The 15,474-nt window shown below is 50.7% G+C and overlaps 2 protein-coding genes across 2 annotated transcripts; both read right to left on the bottom strand.

The window, feature by feature from the left end:
- Positions 1-1,516: 1,516 nt before the first annotated feature.
- On the bottom strand, positions 1,517-10,404 carry LOC109524056 (potassium voltage-gated channel subfamily B member 2-like). The gene is made up of 3 exons (XM_019883623.1): positions 10,120-10,404; positions 7,352-8,034; positions 1,517-3,543 (listed from the first exon to the last, which is right to left on the bottom strand). The coding sequence occupies exons 2-3, from the start codon at positions 7,940-7,942 to the stop codon at positions 1,855-1,857; spliced, it is 2,280 nt and encodes a 759-aa protein (XP_019739182.1). The 5' UTR covers positions 7,943-8,034; positions 10,120-10,404; the 3' UTR covers positions 1,517-1,854.
- Positions 10,405-10,906: 502 nt separating this feature from the next.
- On the bottom strand, positions 10,907-15,094 carry LOC109524186 (dnaJ homolog subfamily B member 6-like). The gene is made up of 8 exons (XM_019883860.1): positions 14,912-15,094; positions 13,684-13,779; positions 13,058-13,167; positions 12,865-12,930; positions 12,556-12,666; positions 12,343-12,489; positions 12,046-12,259; positions 10,907-11,744 (listed from the first exon to the last, which is right to left on the bottom strand). The coding sequence occupies exons 2-8, from the start codon at positions 13,746-13,748 to the stop codon at positions 11,639-11,641; spliced, it is 819 nt and encodes a 272-aa protein (XP_019739419.1). The 5' UTR covers positions 13,749-13,779; positions 14,912-15,094; the 3' UTR covers positions 10,907-11,638.
- Between the last annotated feature and the right edge of the window lie 380 nt (positions 15,095-15,474).

Here is a 15,474-nt window from a genome sequence, read left to right as displayed (position 1 = left end):
GATCTCCATGTCAACAAGAAAATGCAGCGCCATTGTCTTTTAGAAAAAAAAAAAAGAAAAAAAGACAAAAAAAAAATACACAGTTCATGTGACAGAAAAAAAATCACGGGACACTCTCTCAACTTGGTTTGGGTGTACATACGCAGTTGGTGTTTTCTTTTGTCGGTACCCGTTCTCAAACTCTATTTTCTCTCAAAGTGGCGGGTGTCAAACACGAGGCCCGGGGGGCGGATCTGGCCCGCCACATCATTCGATGCGGCCCTCAAAAGCAAATCAAACATGTCCATTTTGATGCCGGTTTCACCGTCGTAACGGTAGCGAGAGCGCGCCCTGCGACAAAAATGAGTTTGACACCCCTGCAAGTCGTTTGGTACAGACAAATCAATCTGATCGATCCAATGTCAGCCATGCATTCATTTGAACGCACAACACATCAAAAATGTGCGGTCATCTTTCACAGTAAAAATACCCCAAAACTCACGCGCGCGCACACGCAGTCGGAGTAATCCAATCATCACGTGCTGCGCTACGTGCTGCGGCCTCGGTTAGCACCTCGGATCGACTCTGGCATCGGTACTTGGGCGTGAGACAGAATGATAGATGAGAAAAGAGACACTCTGGTCTCCTGTTTGCAGTGGCGGGAAGCAAACTGTGGGCAGAGCGCTGCGTCTGCCGCCGGGGTTTCTGGGCCCCTTTGATCTCCCGATGGTTCAGATGTCAGCGGCTAGAATTGCCAACGGGGATCAAAACCGGAATGACAACCTCGGCGAATGTACAATAAAGACGATTCGATTGAAAGGCATGCACAAGTCTCATAGAGACCAAATTGTTTGGGCGCATGCACAAGTGCGCTTACTTTTGCGTGAGTAAGTGGTGGGCAAATGTCTTGTCTACGGAAGGCGTCAAGGCCCCTCGATTCGTTCTGACTCTTTATGACCTGCGACTCAGGCCGAGTTGAACGATTCCCTCCGTAGTGGTACTTTTTGTGACGCCGGCGATTTGGCCGATGCACTTCCAATACACGATGAATTGTTGCTCCTCTCAAATTGTCCCTTCGTGTGAACAAACGGCAAAAACAACGACATGCTGTTCCTCATTCGTCCCCTTTCAGTCAGTTTTTTTTTTTTAGCTATTATAAAAAAAAAAAAAGGGGGAGGGAAAACAGAATGCCGTACAAGCATCCAAGAAAAACACTGACGCGCACCCTAGATATATGGCAATTGCAGACTGCTGACCGCTAACCACTTACGGCGGTGCAGATCATGCGCCACCATAGATAAAGGTCACCCGCTTTTTTTAAATTTGATTTTGATACTTTATGGGTGAAACTGATAGGATGTGCATTGTGCACTCACACAAAATAGATCACACGCACATAGACACTGTTTTGTTTTGGGTTAAACTGATAGGATGTGCATTGTGCACTCACACAAAAATAAATCATCTGAAGGACACGCACACAGACACACAAATCTGTTTTGTTTTGGGGTTTTTTTGATCCGCCATTTCCCCCGACAGCCCTGGCGATCGACTCGGGACCAGTCCGCGGGCACCCCTGGCCTAGATTTTGCCGTATTGCAAAAGACACCGTTTTTGAAAAATGTCTTCAAGTTTTTGCTCAAGGTTGTGTTCGCTCACGCGAGTCATCGCCGGTCGATGGGGATTCTCGGCGTCAAATGAAAGAGAAGCGTGTCTTGGGTGAGCGACGCCCCTCGCATCCAGAGATACAACTCCATCAGGCAATGGGCCTTCGTGGTCGCGTCTTGAGGGACGGGACGCAAGTTCATCCCTGTCCAAAGAGCGAGCGGATGATGGTCGGTTTCAGGAGGCCGAGCGCTCGGGTGGAATCGGGGCTCACATGCTGGTTTCATGGGAGGGCGACAGACTCGCAAGCGGTATGTGGTTTTCTTGTCTGTCACCGCCCTGCGATGGCGCCTCCCTTGCCCCTCCGTCCAGAGTTAGCAGCTCCTGAGAACAGTTGAGGAGGTTGGCCTTCCCCGGGGGGCCGGAGCGGCCGCCCGAGCCGACGGCGGAGCTCTCCGTGTGATTCTTCCCCTGGTGGCTTAAGCCCGTGAGCTGCCCTTCACCCTCTCCTAATCTCTTGGCCGCCGAGCCCTCGCCTTCCCCCGGAGAGTCGCCGGGACCAATGGATCGGGACGGCGACGGCAGCCGAGGCGACTTCGTCTCTTGCCGTCCGGGGCTGAGCTTGCGGTCGGTGGTCTTTTGCAGCCCGCTGCCATCTGCCGAGGAGCTGCGGCTGCCGTCAGCGCTCCGGTTTAGCTCCGCGGCGCCGATGCGACTCAGATCCAAGGGAGGGGGAGCGCAGAGCTGTCGAGCGGTGCCGCTTTGTCGACCTCCGACACCGGGAACCCGCGAACCTTTTTCTCGGCTTTCTGCCGAAAAATCCTCGGCCGTTTCTTGGATCGGGGCGGGGGGCGATGCATTCACCTCCTGCTCCTCTTCGATGAGTTTTGCCGGCGCGGCCTTGTCATGGGCACATTCCGACGCCTTGGCTCCGAGGGGTTGAGGGCCGCCTTTGTGGGTCAAGGGCGGGGGACAGTCGGGCGAGCCGACTCGAGCCACTTCCCGGTAGGCGGCCGGGCCTTTGGACTGGCCGGGGCTGCCCAAATCTGCGTTGGAGTAGCGCTTGTGGTAGCTCCAGCGGCTCGGCGATAAGTGGTTGTCGGCCGGACACTTGGCGTCGTCCCTCTTTTCGATCAGCACGTCCGTGAGTTCCATGTTTCGCGCAAAAGCCCCTTTGGGACTGATGGAAACGATACTTCCGCTTCGCTTGGCTCGTTCCAGGGCCTCCCTCCTCTTGATGGCCTTCTCCTGCCTCTTCTGCTCGCGATAGAACTCGGAGAAGTTGTTGACGATGATGGGGATGGGGAGGGCGATGACCAAGACGCCGGCGATGCAGCAGAGCCCGCCGACGATCTTGCCCAGCAAGGTTTGAGGGTAGATGTCTCCGTATCCCACGGTGGTCATGGTGATGGTAGCCCACCAGAACGAGGCGGGGATGCTGGTGAACTTGGTGGAATCCTCGTCTTTCTCGGCAAAGAAGACCAAACTGGAGAAGATCATGATGCCCATGGCCAGGAAGAGAATTAACAGGCCCAATTCGTTGTAGCTTCTGCGCAAGGTGAAGCCCAGAGACTGCAGCCCCGTGGAGTGCCTGGCCAATTTCAGGATCCTCAGAATCCTCATGATGCGGAAAATTTGGACCACGCGCCGCACGTTCTGGAACTGCATGACGTTCTTGTTGGACTCGGTGAGGCACAGAGTCACGTAGTAAGGCAGTATGGCCAGCAAATCGATGATGTTCAGCGGCGCTTTGAGGAAATTCCACTTGTTGGGCGCCGACAGCAGGCGCAACAGGTACTCCATGGTGAACCAGGCGATGCACACCGCCTCCACGTGGGCCAGGCTCGGGTTGTCGTTAAACTGGCCAAATTCATCCACGACCTGCAGCTCCGGCAAGGTGTTGAGTGACAAGGAAATGGTGGAAATAACGATGAAGAGGATGGAGATCATCGCCAGGATCTGAAAGACCGGGGGGGGGGGGAGACCCGATGTTAGTTTGCTTTGGTTCGCACACAACAGCATTTCCTTTTCAAGAAATCCATTTTACCAAATCAAAGTGTATTGAATAAAAAGGACGAGTTTGAGAGAGGGGCAGGCGAGGGGGCTGGCCTAGAACGTTCCTTCCAAAGAGCGGGAGCGGCCACGGAAAAGGCGCCGTCCCCTCGGAGCCGCCGCTTTGTAACTCTCCTAGCGAGAGGCAGCCGGGCAGGGAGCTCCGAGAGGGAAGCTCGGGCCCGGGCAGTTTCCACCTTGGAAAACAAATAGTAGCCAGTGAAGGGATGCCAGAGGAGGAGTTACGGTATGCGCTTCCTCTCGCGAGTACCCGTCGAGAGGTGAGCAGCGGCAATCCGGACCAACTGGAAACGCTTCGTGGAGGATTGGCTGACTCCAAAGTCAAGTCCAACTGGCAATTATCTGCTAAGATTGAGATGCCAATGACAAAAATGTCCAAATGAGCCAGATGAATCGAATGACGATTCAATTCTGCATTCGGGAATCGGAAGGAAATGAACACGGAATTGATTTTAAATGGGCAAGATGAAAATAAGAACCGAAGGAAGCTTTTTGTTTGTTTGTTTGCTGAGTCAAACTCCGTTCAAATAAATAGAACCTAGAAAATGCAGGCCGATAGAGCCATTCTGATTTCTTTTCATATCCCAACGTTGTCCCAAAACTCGCTGAAAGCGTAACAGACCACCGACGGTGGTCTGATAAACACAAACGTAACCTTTAACCGTCCCCAACCGGTATTTCATTCCAAGTGAACGGATTAAAAATACAAGTTGCGGGCCTTCCAACGTGTCCGTCTGTGTCCTGTCTCTCTTCCATTTGCTCTTTTCAACCGTTTTTTTTCCCCTCCCCCTTTGGGATCGACAGTTATCTGCCTGTCCTCATGAACGTAACCTCGCCACATCAAAGAAGTATTCGTCGTGAAAACAGAGTCGGGTGATTCCACAAGCGAATAAGAATAAACGGTATGGAAATGAGCTCCGAAGCATAAACGACGCGCTGTTCAAATGAACTCCAGCTGGAAGGGTGAGGCGCCATAAGCTGGCGCGGGCGGGCGCAGTCTCTCAGCGCAGCCTTTGCTCGGACATTTCTGGATAATTGTAATAGGATTGTCTTGCTATCTATAGCGAGGATAGAAAGCTGTTAGAAGTGGTTACTCATTCTTTCCCCCGCCGACGGGAAGAATCAAACATGGCGCGTGTATGACCGAACGGCTTTCGACAGAAAACCCTTCTTTCCAAAAACAGGGACTCTGTGAGGAAAACGCATGCATTGAGCGTTTTGCTGAAGAGATTTGCGTGCCTCCCGCCGGACGTGAGGGTTGCTTTGCAAAAGCCTGGCGGCCGGTCTATTCGCACCGGCGGCGATCGGATGAGCCAGAGTCAGACTCAACTCCGTCCGCGCAGTACTTGACCTTCAGCTTATCAAGTGAAAAGATGGTCACCAAGTTGAGGCGTGACCACCGACGACCTCGAGTGGCGCCGGATGAAGCCTGAAATGGCAAAAATGGACGAAGCGCAACACTTTGGTGGTCAAAACAACAACACTTGCGTAACCTCACCTTCAATCTGACGGCGGAAGATGGGTACCAACGCGACAAGAGTTGAATTCTGCAGCGAGACGTGATTGGCAAGCGGCGGAGTGGCGCTAAAATGGATCGGCGCTGTGCAAATCATTAACTTCCCATGTCGATATTGGAGCGCCAAGTACCGTGGCTTTTCATCGGACGGCGACGAGCTCATGTTGCTTGTGCTATCATTGGTGTGGCGCCGACTCTCCGCCACCTCTCAGAACGCGCCTTCATTCAACCGGGCGTCGTGACTGGCGTTTCGAATAACGTTGACGGCACAATGGATCGCGAGGAGAAGAAAATGGCCCTTGCCGAGGTGGCTCTGGAACACCGTGTCCATCATACGGTGATCCCTCGCCACGCCGCCCTTCAAATTTTGCGGCTGCGGTGTGTCGCGTTTTTTTTTTTTTCTTCAAATACGAATCAAAAATGTATCAAAAAAATAATCAAATACAGCCATCTCGGCAGCCATGTTGCATTGTTATATATCTACATATATGCATTATGAGGATGATAGTCGCTGAGGCTGCAGTGGTCTCGTCGCCTGACTTGTGCGCGGGCAGCGTGGGATCCGTTCACGACTACGAATGGTTGTTTGTCCCTTGATGGGCCGTGCGAGTGACCGGAGACCGGTCGAGGGTGTAACCGGCTGTGATAGGCTCCGGCGCCAGCATAGCAGAGTCATAACTGATGTCTGTGTAATCAATCCCCATTGGCTCACACACCATCAGCACCAAAAAAATAATAATAATAATAATAATAATAATAATTCTGGAAAAGTTTTCATGAAAAATGCTTCGTAGCAGTTGATCCAACATTTTTGAGGGGATTGAAAACGATCAAGTAAATGCGTTTATCGTGGCTGCCGACGCCAGCTGGATTTTCATTTTCCACGGGACGGCCCGGTCCCTAGTCCCTATCCCCAGCGAAAAGCGGGCGTCCACAGTTATTTTTGTCATTTCCACCAAGAATCATATTTCTTGCTCCGAATGCGACCGCTCCGTGAATGACGTTGAAAGTCACGGTGGCGGTTGGCTAAATGTGACCCCGTGACAGCAGCCAAAGGCAGAACCAAGCCGGGGAACTCCAAACCAGACCAGAGCGGCCGAGGGAGCCGACAGCACCCCCCCCTCTTTATCTAGCCATCAGCTCCCTCGGCCGCTCTGGTCTGGTTCGGAGTTCCCTGTTGTTTCAATACACAGTGTCCTTTGACATGACATTTTACCCAAGCCACCGTAGCTGTCGGGATAGCGTCGTGTCAGCGGGGCCATCCGACCTCCAAACTTTGCCCGCTAATTCACGCGAGGCTCCGTTGACGAGACACATCAAGTTGGAGAGCAAAGGCTTGATCGGGACATTGAAAGCGGCTAAATCCCATCGGACTGACCGAAAGAAGACCATGTGCATGCATTTAATCGGTGTTCTTGGAAAACTTACAATTGGTAGAAGGAGTCGTGTCGAAAACTGTGCGCTTGGGTGTGCGTGTGTGTGTGTGTGTGTGTGTGTGTGTGTGTGTGTGTGTGTGTGTGTGTGTGTGTGTCTCGCACCTAATACTTGCATCTAATCAGCTGTACTCTGACGCTCAGAGCAGGCTCACTTATTGGCGAGGAGCTGAGTGACACACAGGAAGTGGCCTAAGAAGCTTCCCTCCTGCTGACCCCACCGTTCGGAAATAGATCTGCCATATATTTAGAAATGAGCCGGTTGGTTGCTCAACTTACGCATGTGCCGCTAACTCGCGTTTCATATCGCACCTAACATGCAGTTGAAACTTATTTTATGATGATTTTTTTTGGGAATTGTTTTACCTTCGCCTCGCTTGGACTGGTTAAGGCAGATGGCCACCGGACAAAAAGCAGGCACAGGGTTCCGGAGCCATGCGGCCACACGGCACGGCTTCACTTCCCCAGCAAATTCTAGCGCGGCCAGCGGCATCCCTTCTGGGTGCGGATGCGGTGAATATTTTGTCAAAACATGGAGACTGGTTTTGCGACGAATGGGGATAGAGAGCAATGACTGTTTTGCGATCCGGTTACCCAGCCGCGATGTGCCGATATCAAGCGTACCCGGTGACCAAATGAGCGTCGGGAACGCGGCAAATAGCGAGCCTGTCCATGAAGCGGCTTTCGTGAGTAAAAAGCCCGACCGAGGCCCGGAATGGGCGGCGGCGGCGGCGGCGGGCGTTACCTTTGCCGGCACCGAAGAGCTGGGTTTCTCCAGCAGATCCCACAGCTTCTGCCTCTGGTCAGGACAGCAGCCCAGCTCCTCCTCCTCCCGCTCGCCTTCCTTTTCTCTCAGGGTCTCCGCCTCCCTCCTCAGCTCCTCGTTCATCTGCTCTTTCTTCTGGTGGTAGCGGGCCTGGCAGCAGGACTCCAGGTAGATCTCGTCGATGCCCCAGTAGTCCAGCTCCTGGCCGAAAGACAGGGCGCACATCTCCTCCATCATGTGCAGCTTGCCGGTTCGGTAGAAGTTGAGAATGGAGGAGAAGGCCACGGGGTGGCGGTCGAAGAAATACTCGTTCTCGGAGAGGCTGTAGTCGTCGCACACCTCCAGCAGCGACTCGTGGGTGTTGCAGTCCCGCAGCTGCCCCAGGCGGGTCCTGGGCAGGCGGTCCAGCGTTCGCCACAAGACCTCGTGGGTCAGACCTCCCACGTTGAGCCTGACCCTCCGAGAGCGAGCCTTGACGCGGATGATGTCGATGGGCTCCGGGGGCAGCACCGGCACCGCCGGGGGCCGACCGGCGCTTTTGGGCGTACCGTACAGCGCTTTGTCCGTCATGCTTGCGCTCACCGCCGCGGACGACCGCAAACGTGGGCCGGGCCCGCCGAGGGCTTTTCACAGACGACAACTTCTTCCGCTTCCATCCATGGCTGCGACAAGGGCAAAGGGAAAGTTAGGCTCGTCGCAGCGAAGCGCATCGAGTGCGATCGCCGTCGAGCGGCGACACAATGGACAGAGGGCAAATTTCATTGGACCCTTTCCCTCTCGGTTGCATTTCGATTTTTTGCCGTTCGCACCGAACGGTCGCTTTCGCAGCAAACGGCCAATCGCACGACAGATCGTGTTAAGGATCGAGGTGAAGCCGTCGAGACGATTTGCACCTTTTGAAAATCGCCAACGAAAAACGCTCCGGTGATGCCTCGCTGTAAAAAAAAAATCCAATCAAAAAAATGAAGCCCAAAACAATTGTAGACAAAGCAAGCACGTCGTTTGCCCCGAAACAATTTGCTGAGTTGTTGGACCGAAACCTTTCGGTTGGGCGAGAACAACAGTGCGGTCCCGAGACCGTTGTACATGTGAAGAAGAAGCAATTCCAAATCCACACCCAGATCATTTCTCATTCCGTTCAGTGAGTAAAATTAAAACAAAGTTGTGGTTGTTTTTTTGGTTATGTTTTTTCAATTCCAAAGAGGATTCACATAACAACAAGAATGGGAGATAGAAAACCCTTTTGGCCATGTCAACGCATTTCGAAATGGCAGGACCATCATCGTGTTCTGGAATTCAACGTCTTGAAATGAGCGCGCTACAAAAAGTCAACGGTACCCTTTCGGTTTTGTTCGGTTTTCCCCTTCTGCGGAAAAGCAGTCGGGTGGTTTGGACCGCGAGGGCTTCTTTTGCCATTGGATGTCCTTTGACAGCGGGACCTTCATCTGATTTGTATAAGGCGCTAGCACAAATCCTCGCGGGGGCATTAGCCTTCGTCTGCCTGAGCTCAAGTCTGCCCGAGGTAATTATAGTCTGTCTATCTTCTCTCGGGACACTCGGAGGACACACGACCATGTCGGCATGCGAAACTGCAACCTCACTCCAAAAAGTTCGATTCGGTCGCCCCATCCCAAATCATTTCACTGATGGCTGAGATCCTCATTCCGAGACGTGGGTCTCTGCTGAACGACCATTGACAGTTTTAATACTCGCGTGAGTATTGCGGACATTGGAGAGGTGACACCCCCCCAGAAAAAAAAGGTTTTTTTTGTTTTGAATGGAGCAATCTGACTTGAAGAAAAGAGAATATTTTCAGCAAATATAAGACCGTTGTGAACAATTGGCTTTCATTTTTCAAGTGTGGCCTGTAAAGTGCAATTTGAAGTAAAACCGACTCCGATTTGCAAAGGGAACTACAGTATAGCGGTGAATGGCTCCGTGCAATGACTAGACTATGCCGAGGGCCTTTTCTTGAAATACGTGACATAATCAGCGACCCAAAATCTATATTAGAAAAAGAGAACACGTTTAAAAGTACACCGAGAAAAAAAAAACGTGCGTTGAATTGGCTGCATTTTATTTTGGCAAGCGGTTGCGCAAACTAAAATCGTCTGGATCCAGATACGTTTTTTTCGAAGTCGACGATACGTCGAAATGGATGATTCTAATGCGTGCAGCCACTTGACAAAATAAAATTCAACGCCATTTTCAGTGTACCAAATCCATCCATATTTGACTGCGGGGAGACACTTTTTTTTTTCTCGGAACATCTCTTGATTGTCTTGACCCGTTGCATTTTCTTTAGAATGTACCGCGGGGCGAAACGCCACCAGCAGCAGACACATCAACAAGGCACCCGCATGCAATCCAAAACCAACGCGCAAGATTTTTTGAAGCGTATGCCATTTTCCAACCCCTTCAAACATTTTCCAGGTCGGAAGCATCTTATTCGGAAGCCAGAATTCAAATCTAGAGCGTTTGTTTCTAATTCATCGTCAGGAGATTAGGCGCGCGGCGGCTTATCCCCAGATTATGCACCTGAGTGCCTCAAATTTAAAAAGCGCAGACTAAAAGGATCTCGGAGTCATTCAAAAACATTTTCGGTTCCGGAATAACAAAATAGCCCCTGCTGCGCACCCCACCCCACCCCCCGCTCAAATCGGATTTACATAAGTAAGAAATTGTTTCCGAGGAAAGATCTGAAAAGTCGCGTTGTCATGAATCAAAGAAACTCGAGAGGAGCAGACCTGTATGGATTTTGCCGAATAACTCTTGAAGTCGAACTCTGCTGCTTCCGGGAGGTCCCACCATAGCAGCCACCCGAGTTGGCTCGGATTTTCAACACCGTGTCGATCGATGGAGCCCACGGGACGCGGTGCCGAAGATCCCCATTGCGGCTGCAAAGTTAAGGCGAGCTTGAACAGTTCAGGCTGGCCGGCATCAAGGAAGGCGTCTCTCGAGCCTACAGGAGGAAACCTCCACACAACTACAAACAGGGAGGGAAAAGGGAAGTCCCGTGTAAGAACGGCTAAACGGATCAGAGAGGGAGAGAGAGAGAGCGAGAGAGAGAGAGAGAGAGAGAGAGAGAGAGAGAGAGAGAGAGAGAGAGACAGAGAGTGGGGAGGGGGAGGAGGGAGAGTTGCCTTCAGCACCAAGGACAGCACCGTGGCGCTCCTGTTTGGAAAAGAGCGCTGGAGCAGAGGAGTCAAAACTGCTCTTGTGTGGCGGGCCACTTTGGAGCGACGTCTTCCCTCGGACAACCAGCGAAACCACAAAGATGTTTCCTCCACTTCCGACTCGTACGTAACAAACCAACTTCTGACAGCAGTCACCTCAGAGCAATAGTTTCTTCAATTCTTGTTCAAGCGAGTGTTAAAGAGGGCAACGTTCAAGCACCAAGCACCTTTTGAGTCCCCTCTGCAAGACACGCTCCCCAAATCAAAGCAAGCTACCGACGAATCCTTCCGAAAATGGTTGCGATGAAGCCGTCGATGGTTTTCGTGAGAGGAAAGAGACAACTTTGGGACCACAGAGTGGAATGAAACGGAAATTTATTGGTTTACAAAGTACACTGAACTTGTGAATTCATATACATCATAATTTATAGAATGACTCAAGTTATTTGTGCATCACAATGCAGCTTTAACATTAAGACTCAACATTCAACAGGTATACGTGCATCATTAAATAAACAAAACATACAAATGACAATATACCAGCGTTGGAATCATAAAAAAAAAAAAATTAAGAACAAGTTAGACCAGCAATAAACAGAGAGGGGATGATGCATTGATGCTGTCTACCCACATTATATTCTTCCATTTGAGCCTTTTCTCATATTTATAAGGAAAGCAGACTTTTTTTTTTTTTTTTTTTTTTGGGAATGCCGTGTGACACCTCCCAAGGAGCCACCAGATAAACTACTGGAAGAGAGGGCTCTGAGTAATGTTGCGGTCCCACACCCTGAAGCGTCCGTAGCAACCTTAAGCCAAAATTCAAGGTCGGTTTCACGAGGGAAGCGCTGCGACAAAGCACGCCGTCGCCGCCCCAATCCACTGATGTTAAGCGTCAGAGAACAAAGTCTGGCGGAAGAGGCCGTCAACGGAAAGAAACGCAACTCGAGTACGTACATCCAAACAAAAACCAAAACCAAAAAGAAACCTGTCACATTATGATTACAATTCTTTGTTGCTTTTTGTTGCCGCCGACGTCGCGTTTCGAGCTCAAGTTTGTTGGTAGCTTTGTGTTGAGGTAACTTTTGGTTCATTACTTGTGTTCCAGTCGCAGCAGCTGCTCTTTGCCGTTGATGGTCAGTGACCTCAGCTGGCCGTCCTCCTCCACTTCGACCCGCTCTTGACCGTTCTCGACGGTCCTAGAAAAGGAGAACACGTCCATTTTTTTCCGAAAATGCTGCGTCCACGTGTCGAAGCGCATCCCTTCCAAAACGCTCGACTTTCGTTTCGTCAGTCTCGGGAAGCGTTCCGATGTGTTTTGCTCAAGTAAGACGAATGAGCCTTTCTGTTCTCTTTGGTCAGCGGTGATTTCACCGCGGTCCATTTTTGGTTCGCCGAGGAATCCGCGTAATCAAAACGCGCGTTTTTGTTTGTCGGACATGACCCCGCGATGATATGTCAAGAAAAAGGAAGGGCACGAGACGGGATTGAGCGGCTTACCTTTTCGTGGTGATCTTCCTGCCATTGATGATTTTGGTGGAGGTGGACACAGATCGAAAGTTACCCATGCCTCCGCCGCCGCCTCCCCCAAAGGAGCTGCTGGAGAAAGAGGTGAAGCCCCCGCCTCCCAGACTGCCCATGGTGGTCAGGTGACCCAGGTGACCCATGTGACCCATGTGACCCATGCTGCTCATGGAGCCAAACGAACCAAAGCCTTGGGGGAGGAAAAAAACAAAACATACATTTAAAAAAAAGCCTCGCTATAATTCCATTGCGCTTTTCGTGTTGGTTTCTTACCTGGATCGAAAGGTGAGAAGCCAGCACCAAAGGGAGGAAAACCGACAAAGCCCCCCAGAAATGAGCCCCCTGTCCGACTTCGACTCGCCCGGCTTTGGTGACGTCGGGCGTTGCCAAAAAAAGGATCGTCGCTAAATGGATCGGCACCTTGAAGAGCAAGAGGCGGGTGTCAGTGAGTCGACAGGTTTTGTACCCAAAGACAAACGGCCTTACCGAAAAGGTCTGCGAACGGGTCCCTGCCTCCAAAGAACTCCCTGAACACATCTTCCGGGTTGCGGAATGTGAAGCCTTCATGGAAATGATCTCCGTTGTGGAAGTGACTCCCTGGGAACACATTTATTCAAACCATTTGTTGTCAACATTCTTGGGGAGGGGGGGAGGGGGGGTGGAGTTAACGACTCAAATGCAAAAACAAATTCCGCTGGGGGCGTTGGACTCGCTCCGCTTTGCTTTTGTGAAAGTGAACTTTTGATGAGCGGGACACCTTTTTGGGGGTCCTTTTGTGTCAACTGCGCACATTACCTCGCCCGCGGGCACCCCCCGTCAGTCCGTCTTTGCCATACAGATCATACGTGCTCCTCTTGTTCACTGATAGGGCAGAAAAAACAAACAAACACCCCGCGGCTCACCAATTTGCAAACAATTATGATCCGTTCAGAGCACACCAATGACGTCGATCAATGTACACATTGGCAAGTTTCAGGACGTTACAAACCATCGGACAGGACCTCATAAGCCTCTGAGAGCTCCTTGAATTTCTTCTCGGCCTCTTCTTTGTTTTCTGGGTTCTTATCGGGGTGCCACCGTAGGGCCAGTTTTCTGTACCTGCGAAAGGTAAGCGGCACAATCAGACGGCTCCCCTTTGTTACTTGGCTACGAGGAACTCCAACGTCGCCATTGAAGCAAAGGGTCCGACGGGCGCGGTGCGTTCCACCAAGGGAATCGCGAAAACCATTCTGGGGAGCGGCTCCGGGCACTTCAGACACGGGGGATTCGCACTTCGAAATGGCCTCGACCCGCAATGTTTCATGCTTATGAAAGTCGGTGCGGCGAACAACCTACTTTGATCTGATACTCCCATCTAAGGGGCTTCCACCCAAATGTTTCCATTTGTTTGAAGCCAATGTCGCGAAAATGCGACCGAGCGATATGGCAACAGTTTTGCAACCGATAGGTTCTAATATCGAGCCGTGCCTACTTGAAGCGCGTCGTCCAAAACATTGGTTTGCCTTTGCATGTTTTGCAATGGAACCATTTCACTAAACGTCCCAACCTTTTCACTTTATTTGACAAGCACAGTGGTAGACTACACACGTAGAAGTGTAAAAGTGATCAACTAACGATTTCTTGATGTCATCTGCAGACGCATCTCTCCGTACTCCGAGAATCTGGTAGTAGTCCACCATAGTGAGTGGCCGAAGAGCAGGCCGGGGGAACCTAGGAGGGAAAATGATAGACGTCAGGGGAGCGGGCGAGGGAATCGGCACGGCATGTCAATTTTTGGTCAGGAAGTAAAACATCCGATGGCATCTTGTCCAAAGTCGCTCCAGTTGCACCGATGCCAGGTGAGTATCTATCGAGCTTCGATACTATCCTTTATTCACACCTCGATACATGAACTGCTGCGAATGAGAGCTTCCCAACGTGGAGCTGAATTGCATCCCGCTGCCAAAAAAGTTAAGTGGCAGAAAAATATTTGAACCGCTCTTTCTGGATGTGCGTCGCTTGCCGCCAGGCAAAGTCTTGGCCAAGTGAAAGCAAACAAGTTTTCCCACTCGGCATATCGCAAAGGTGACTCTTGTCATGCACGCTCCGATTGCGTCATTGATACTTGTAAAAGTCAAAGGAGACTTCCATATTTTGCTCCTTTCTCAACAACTAACAGACAAGCTTCAAAGTGCATGTGCAACAGGGGGCAATGTTGCTCTCTGCGCCTCCTGTATGCAAAGTGCCGTGGTGGATTGGGTGACGGAGCGTTTGGCCGGGAGAAGATTTTCTCTCTTTGAAGCAATTGCATTATGCTTTTACTTGTATGTTTCATGTCGATTTGTGCGCATTACATTGTACAGCTGGTTGTCAATGAATGTATTTGTGTTTTGCTGCACTGCATGAGAGTCCGGTCTCAATTGCGTGGAATTTGGAGACTTCATTCATTTGCTTAATTTACACACGCATATGTTTCGGTTATAAAATATTCTTTTCCACACACACACACACACACAATATATATATATATATATATATATACTGTAAAGATATCTTCAGGACCTGGTTACGCATAAACGCGACAGCGACTTCCCTGTACACTGTGAAGAATTGACGGGTTCAGTTTGCTTTCTGCGGCCGCTTGGACCTGACAAATCCATCAATTGGCGAAGGGCTCCCCTGGTCGATCACCTACCTGCGGCATGATTCAACCTTGCGAGTCACTAAAACAGGATCAAAGTGAATTAGCCAAGTGGTCGAGGCCGGTTAGCTTCGGGGCTACTTGATGTGTTGTGCCTGGAAGCTAGCTTAGCGCCGCACGGTTGTAAACATCAACATATGAGCACTGTTCAAGCGGTCTTACCTAAAACAGATTCGGCGATGTAAAACGTCGGACAATACGCAGAAGTGACACGCAATTCCTTGTGAGGCCTTCCCAAAAGCTAAACGGGCTTCCTCTTGCCACAGTGAGTAATTTGGTGGATTAGTCGCATCGTCCAGCTACGGCGTCTTCTTCGCCTGCATCTGCGGTGCGGCGGGGTTTTTTTCCCTTTTTTTTTCTTCGTTTTGTCTGACGCGGTGAAAAACTCCGCCATCAACTGGACACAATCGGTATTGCAAGGACAAGGGTGCGAACGAAATTGGCTATTTCATACTGTTACTTTTAGAAGAGACACTCGCAGAGAGTGGGTTACTGTTTCTTTTCCGATTTTAAAACCTATTCAGCATGTTCAAATTGGATACTTTGTACTATCCAACAGAGCTATTAAAAATACCCCTCCGTTTTGGAGACGGCTGGTGCGAGACCTGAGTTGAGCAGTTTCCCAGTCTACTCCACAAGAGTGAGTGATCGACACATGAGGAAATTACACATTTTTGGTAGTGTTGTGTTGGGAGACCGTGACATAAGAAACATAAAATAAAGAA

This window comes from Hippocampus comes, unplaced genomic scaffold (assembly GCF_001891065.2).
Source record: "Hippocampus comes isolate QL1 unplaced genomic scaffold, H_comes_QL1_v1.1 scaffold159, whole genome shotgun sequence".
Lineage (NCBI taxonomy): Eukaryota > Metazoa > Chordata > Actinopteri > Syngnathiformes > Syngnathidae > Hippocampus > Hippocampus comes.
Note: the sequence above shows the minus strand (reverse complement) of the source record. Positions and strands in the feature narration are given on the sequence as shown.